This window comes from Charadrius vociferus, unplaced genomic scaffold, assembly GCF_000708025.1.
Source record: "Charadrius vociferus isolate BGI_N301 unplaced genomic scaffold, ASM70802v2 scaffold477, whole genome shotgun sequence".
Classification (NCBI taxonomy): Eukaryota; Metazoa; Chordata; class Aves; order Charadriiformes; family Charadriidae; genus Charadrius; species Charadrius vociferus.
The window spans coordinates 5,758,461-5,763,355 of NW_009649449.1; the positions used below are offsets into that span (position 1 = coordinate 5,758,461).

The 4,895-nt window shown below is 53.2% G+C and overlaps 2 protein-coding genes across 2 annotated transcripts in view; one reads left to right on the forward strand and one right to left on the reverse strand.

Annotated features, from left to right (window-relative positions):
* Positions 1-379, forward strand: part of RNF207 (ring finger protein 207) — a 4,662-nt gene extending 4,283 nt beyond the window's left edge. The window contains exons 15-16 of the mRNA XM_009889693.1: positions 12-129; positions 217-379. Of these exons, the coding sequence (XP_009887995.1) occupies positions 12-129; positions 217-379 (281 nt within the window). The remainder of the gene's footprint in view (positions 1-11; positions 130-216) is intronic.
* A 2,499-nt stretch (positions 380-2,878) lies between these two features.
* The window catches only part of ICMT (isoprenylcysteine carboxyl methyltransferase), a 2,498-nt gene continuing 481 nt past the window's right edge, over positions 2,879-4,895 (reverse strand). Inside the window, exons 3-4 of the mRNA XM_009889633.1 lie at positions 4,070-4,287; positions 2,879-3,238 (exon numbers count right to left, since the gene is read on the reverse strand). Coding sequence (XP_009887935.1) covers positions 3,056-3,238; positions 4,070-4,287 — 401 coding nt within the window. The 3' untranslated portion in view covers positions 2,879-3,055. The remainder of the gene's footprint in view (positions 3,239-4,069; positions 4,288-4,895) is intronic.

A 4,895-nucleotide genomic window follows, 5' to 3' on the forward strand; every position in this document is an offset into this window, starting at 1 on the left:
GTGCTTGGGAGGGGGACATGGCTTGCGCTCCCCCCCATCCCGCCACAGGCTGCAGGAGCCCCGGGAGCCCAAGGAGGAACAGGCGCAGATGCTGCTCAAGATCTGCGATGACAGCGAAGCAGCACCAAGGTAGGCAACGGCAAGCACCCGGGTGCTGAACTCCCTCCGTGCCCTTTCCCAGATGCCGACCCTGCCAAGGTGCCTTCCCTTCCCCAGGGACGCCTCGCCCAGCGGCAAGGACGGGGGTCCAGCCAGCCCTGGGGAGGACTGCGTGCCCAGCGGCACCACCGGAGACCCCTCCCCAAAAAGCAGAGACTGCTGCAAGGGCCAGCAGAAAAGCGGGGCTGAGAGCACTGCCCGGAAAGAGGTTGCACCATAGAGCCCGACACCGAGTGAATGTGCAGAGCTGCTTGGCGCTCGCTGCGCAAAAGCCGTGCCCTGGTTGTTGACCGGCTCCTCTTGCCTTGTGCCACGAGCGAAGGCAGGAAAACACAGCCCGGGCACACAGTGTCTGCAGCATATCAAAAGCCTGCCTTAGGGTGACTTTGTTCGTCTGAAAAAATAATTGTCTTTATACTCTCCCTCTTGCGTGTTAGAAGCGAAATAAAAGGGCGCAAGTGTACGTGTCCGCCTGGTTTTGCAGCTCTGGACAAAACAGGCCAGCCAGCTTGGGTTATCCAGCTGCTCTTAAAACCACAAATTTGCAAACATGTGGGGAATAAAAACAAACCAAAACCAGGGTAGATCCAGGAGCTCACTGCAGGGTCTCGGAACGTCCTGTGAACTGCCAACAGGCAGCGGAGCAAAAACGCAGGCAGAAAGAGGGGCTCTGCTCCTTGTGCACCTGTGCCATTTGAAAACTTCGGGACTGCTGGGGTGCGGGAGGGCAGGGTCTGACACCGTACTCCGGCTTTTCACTAAAGAGTCAGATGCCTTCCCCAAGCCTGGTGAGCTCCTGTCTCCTCACTGAGCTTCCAGTCACAGGATTCAGGAAAATAAAAGGTTAAGAGAGGCTGCTGGTCTCCAAAGCACCCAGAGGGCTCCGAAGATTTTACTTTAGGTGAAACTTATCCCTTTCTTTTGGTGCCAACGCATCCTGCCTTGGGCAGACCCTGCCACCGCACATCTGGAACCTGGGTCAGAGCTAACGCTGGCAGGCTCTCACAAATTAAGATCCAGGTGCATTTACTACAAAGAATATCTTGAGAATAAAGCTTCGTTTCCATCATCAGCTCAAATAAAACCCAAGCGACAATCGCTGTGTTTGTTTCAAAGTACACTTGTGCAAGTTCACAGCAGAAATGTTAACGCCTACAAAAAAATTAGTTAAAAATTAACTTCTCCAAGGCACATTGGCGTTTACAACAGCAGGTCACAGCTTCCATGAGGATGTGAGCTAGAGGCACAGAAAAGCCTGAGCAGGAGCCTGCGAGTGACTACGCAGAGAAATCAGCGCTATCCAGCTGGTGTATTTTCATGTTTGCTCTTTTCTCCCAGGCTAAAAACATGCTCGGTAAAAGACAAATTACCAGCAAAAGCATTAAGCTGATGCTCCGTGCAGAACACACTCTGCAATACAAAGCAAGCCTGGCAGAGGAAGGACTCTGCATCAGTTAGACGAAGAATTTGCCCCATCTCAGTGGCTGCACAGCCCCACGAGTCACTGCGAGTTGTGGTCGTGCTTCAACACAACACTGGACTGTACTGAAAACCCACTGGGAATTGTAAAAGTGAGGATTCCAGGTTCAGTGTCATCACCAGCACCTCAAGGGATCTCCAAATAACCACCAGACAGAAGCTGGCAATGTTTTCTCTTGTTTTTTTTATAAAAAACCCCAACCAAAACTAAAGCAATTTCCATCAGTGCCCCCTTTCCTGAGCCATACCACAGCACCTTCACCAAGGAACACCACAAGCCCGAAGCGTGAACTCACAAGCAACTCGTTTCCATTCCAGCTAGGAAGAATAACGTAAAACTCAAGAAAACAGTGAACCTCTTTGGTATATAACGACAGAATAAGTTATACCACAAAGCTTGAGTAGGAACCATTTCCAAAATGGTAATGTTTAAAATAGCATTAGCTAGCCAAACTTTTTTTCCCCATTTGGAGAATTTCCCTAGAAGCACCTCCTAGTCAAGCCGATATCCCAGGTTTCACCAAAAAAAGCAGGCAAGGACCTCGAGCGCTAAAGCCCTCGGCAAGCCCAGCAGCTGCAGTTCTTTCTCAACCCAAAATCCTGGGATCTCTGCAGGACGGAGGCAGCCTGGCAGGATAGGAAGCAGCACGATTCGGAAGCGGGAAGAGGGAACAGAGGTGGTGGTGGAAAGGCTTGGGAAGGCAGCGGCTGAAACGGTGACTCCCGAATTCACAGCAGCAGCTGAAGGAGGAGGGAGTGGTCTCTCTCTCCTGCCACGTTTCACAGAGGCGCTCATGATGCAGCGGCGTGAGACGAGCGGGAAAGGCTCCCTGTGAACCTTAACACCTGGGGGAAAATTGATTGGTGCCGCGCTTCTGGCTCTGTGGCAAGCAGGGGGTAGGCAGCCCCTGCGCCTGAAGAGCGGAGAGCCGGAGGCCCGCCAACGTGAGCCGCCTGAGCACCAGCTTGCAGAATCGGGCCGAAAGAGATTAAAGCCACGCTGCCTGGCTCGCAAGGTCAAAAAGCTTTAAAATCGAATTATGCCACAGGAACAATCCGCTGACCGGCGCCTTTCCTGCACGGGGGTGGGAGGGCAGAGCTGTTCTCTGGAAGAATCGGTCCGGAGGTGTTTCTGTACAATTCGGCCGCTGCAGGCAAGAGGGTTCGATTCTCTTTAGGGTCGCTACAGGCTAAGTTATCTGGAAGATCCCTGAATGTGCAACGAAGGAACTATCTTGAGGAGGACGAACGAGCTTCTGATCTGCTAGTGACCCGGCAGGCCGCCCAGCTCCGCAGCCCTCCGCCAGCTCCTCCTGGGCAGCCGGGAATTACCAACAGGCTACTCCTGGTGCCACAGATCTCACCCTGCGGCGCCTGGAGCTGGGCGTTCACTCAGCCAGTCCAGTTTTTGCCCACGTTACAGTTCCACTTTGACTCCTTTAATAAAAGGGAGACCTGATGGCACCTTCCTTTTGTACTCCAGGTACTCTTCTCCAAAGAAGTGAATGAGTGTGATCTCCTCCTCCTCGATCCGCTCCCTGAAGAAGCGCCAGGACGCCAGCGCATAGCCCACCACACAGATGGGATTGCAGAGCAACACCTGCGAACAGACACCAGTGGTTAGCATACCCTCGTCTTCCAAAGAAACCGAGGATGCCCCCCGCCCCCATATGCTAATCACCCTTCATTAAGTTGGCCACAAGGTCTAAACGCTCTCCAAAGAAAAGATAAGATCCCAGCACTTTTTGTGGAATTTCATTCTGGGGAGAAATTAGTGCTTATGAAGAAAGCGGTCCACGGGCAGCTACCGGCTCCTGCCCCGGCTCCAGAGAGCCCATGCGTGGCCACGCTGCTCCACTTTCAGTCTTTACAGTCTCTCTCCAGAGAAATAAACCCAAATGCCAACCACGAGAAGAGCACGACTAAAGCAGTGCAGACTTACAGCTCCACCGCAGCTGGCTTCCAGTTTACCCTCCAGCCAGAGCACTGAACACTCTTAGAGGGAGTTTTCTTTGCCAGCCTGGCACAGGACCGCTATTTGGCAGGAGTGAGGTTGAGTCTGATCACTTACAGAAGGCATTTTGGCCATAGGGATGCAAGAACACTCTGGACACCAGCTTTAGGCTAGCGGCGGGTCACGTCCTGAGCCTCTAAGGGCGTTCTGGCTCAAGCTCCAGCCCTGCCGCCTCTGCTTATTCCACACAGAAAATTAAGGCGATGAGGTCTTCCCAAAGATCGTGCAGGGCAGAGCACTCAGGGTTTCCTGACTCCCCACGTGCCAGTGGTGCCAGTGCAGGAGGTGTCAAAATCCACGCCCAGGCCACCCCTGCCGCTGACCAACAGCTTGCATCCCATTACAGGTGTGGGGCAGCATTAAGAAGAAAGACCCAGGTTATAAGACGAAAGTATCTGAGCATGTTGTATACGGTACCTGTGTTCCAATACTCCAGTAAAACCATCCCACGTAAGACGGGTGTCGGAACCACCCATACACCCCACTTGTCACCAAAGTATGAGTATCCGATTTCTCATTCTGAACAATATGGTTGAAGTTGGAGCCAGCTGTGAGCATGGCCGCTTTCCTCAGACAATCCCCAAAGATCACCATCAACAACCCTACAGTACTCAGCCAGGTGATCTGCTTCAGCTCTGCAAGTGAATAAGGACGGGTCACAACAGGTTCGCACAGGTCACGCTCGCGGTGCGGGGGGTCACGGGGGGTTGGGTCTCTGGGTGGGCTTTTCCCCTCCCCATCTCAAAGCACGACGTGTAAAACAGCCAGTGTTCCATGCGCTGCCATCCCGCCACCAAAACAAATTAAAACTCTCTCTGCCACAGTCACCCCCAATGTGGCGTCTGTACATCCTCGCGGCGGATCACCCTAAGGGGAACCCGGCACCGGGGCAGAGCTTGGCTTAACAGCGTAGAGTAAAGCCGATGTAAAGCACAGCACAGTGGATGCGCTTGGCCAGACATGGGGAGCTCTGCAGCCTGCACTGCTATTATGAAGCAGAGAAGGAGAACATCTCCCCTCTCCGAAAAAAAAAGTACCACCTCAGACTGGGCAAACAGCAACAGTTTGTGCCTATTTGATCTTATTCCAGGTCAAAAGAAGACGCCCAGATGTAACTGAAGCATCATCCTTTGTACCACCATAGCAGCTTGAAAGATGCAGCCAGAAAAGGGCTGAAGACCAGCTACATGGCAGACAGCCTGGCATGCCAGAACTAGGGGGTACTCCCCCCTGCCCCCCCCCC